Genomic DNA, 1,445 nt, shown 5'->3' on the forward strand with positions numbered 1-1,445 from the left:
CACTCCTGGCTTTTCTTTTATCATAGCTCTATGAAGTCCACACTAGGTACAGAGATTCCGGAGTTTTCCCGCTGTACTGACTTATTAAGAAAAGCAACTCTAGATTCTTTAAATAGAATTACTAAGGTGACACATCTGAGCGCCAAGGCCGAGGGCAGACACAGCGCCTTTCTGCAGGAACTGAACAGTTTCCGCGGGCTAGTGTCTCCCTTCTGCAGGACGCTCGGCCCGGGAGCCGCTCCCTGAGCTCCCCGCGCGCCGGGTGTACGGCGGAATCTTCCCAAGATGGCCGCTCCTACAAGGCACTATGGGCGCCGCCATTGCAGTTGCGGACCCGCTGAGGCTGCGTTAGGGGTGGGCGCCATGTCTGCCTCCCGTCGCGAGGGGATCCTGACAAAGCCAGAGACCGTGGACCAGAAGAGTGCGGGAACGGCTAATGAGGCCGAGATGGCTGCGTCTGAACCCAAATGCAGCGGCGGGGTGAGGGCGGTAATGGGTCGGGGGCTAGTATGTGTCTCAGAGGTGGTCGATGATTGGCAGGTGTCTGCGGTTTGTGAAGGCAAGACTTGGGAATTGCTGGGGCTGAAGCCGGGGGAGTCTGTAGGGAGCTCAGTGTTCTGAGGGATCTGGGTCGGGGCTGGTAGGGGTGTACGGAGTCAGAGATTGATTGCCACTTGTAGGAAACCAGTGTTTTGAGGGAACTGCGCAGATAGAGATGGCGGAGGCACTGACAGGTCAGAATTGGGAACGCTCGGAGACCAGAAGTGGCGCTTCGCGATGTGTCAGAGGCTGGGAAGGTCTAGGAGGCTTAGTGGTTTGGAATGTCGGTGGGCACCAGCGATTATGGGTACTGTGGTGGCTGGAGACTGGCACTGTTAAACGGAGCCGTGCTGAGTTGGGGAGGATCAGAGATGGGGCCTTGGAGGGTCCCTGTTAGTAACATTAGTGGAAGTGTAATTAGCAGTGTCTGAGAGTCAGTGATTAGTGTGCTGAGATGGGGGTGTGTGTGTGGAGGGGGGGACCTGCATATAGGGTGGGATAGTGGTTTGTGCAATATAGGGAGTCAGTTTTGAGATGTCTGTGAATATGGCAAATATTCACGTGGGGAGTTTTTCTCCTCAGTCTTATGGAGAGAAAAGACATTGATAATTAAGTAGTGAGTTTTAACAATGAGGTGGTAAGTAGAGCTGATTAAAGGTTTTCTGTTTTTCTGTGACAGGATCCTGAGAGGGCCAGGCGTTTGGTGAATTGCAGGGTTTTATTATAAGTACAGTGAAAAAGTATTGAGAAACCATTGTATTTAATCAGGGGCACTCTGATATGACTCATACTTTAAAAAAAAATCATCTTGTCTACTCTGAGGAAGATGGACTACAAAAGGCCAAAGTAGGTACAAGAAGATCAGTTAGAAATTTATGGCAAGAGATAATAATGATTTAGAATAG

At 50.9% G+C, this 1,445-nt stretch overlaps 1 protein-coding gene across 2 annotated transcripts in view; it reads left to right on the top strand.

Moving 5' to 3' along the window:
• The first annotated feature begins 347 nt into the window (after positions 1–347).
• Zfp37 (ZFP37 zinc finger protein) overlaps positions 348–1,445 on the top strand; it is a 13,213-nt gene continuing 12,115 nt past the window's right edge. For both annotated transcript variants that reach the window (XM_023723304.1, XM_012516281.2), the window contains exon 1: positions 348–480. In XM_023723304.1, the coding sequence (XP_023579072.1) occupies positions 364–480 (117 nt within the window). In that variant the 5' untranslated portion in view covers positions 348–363. The remainder of the gene's footprint in view (positions 481–1,445) is intronic.

This window comes from Octodon degus, unplaced genomic scaffold (assembly GCF_000260255.1).
Source record: "Octodon degus isolate 3935 unplaced genomic scaffold, OctDeg1.0 scaffold00098, whole genome shotgun sequence".
Taxonomy (NCBI): domain Eukaryota; kingdom Metazoa; phylum Chordata; class Mammalia; order Rodentia; family Octodontidae; genus Octodon; species Octodon degus.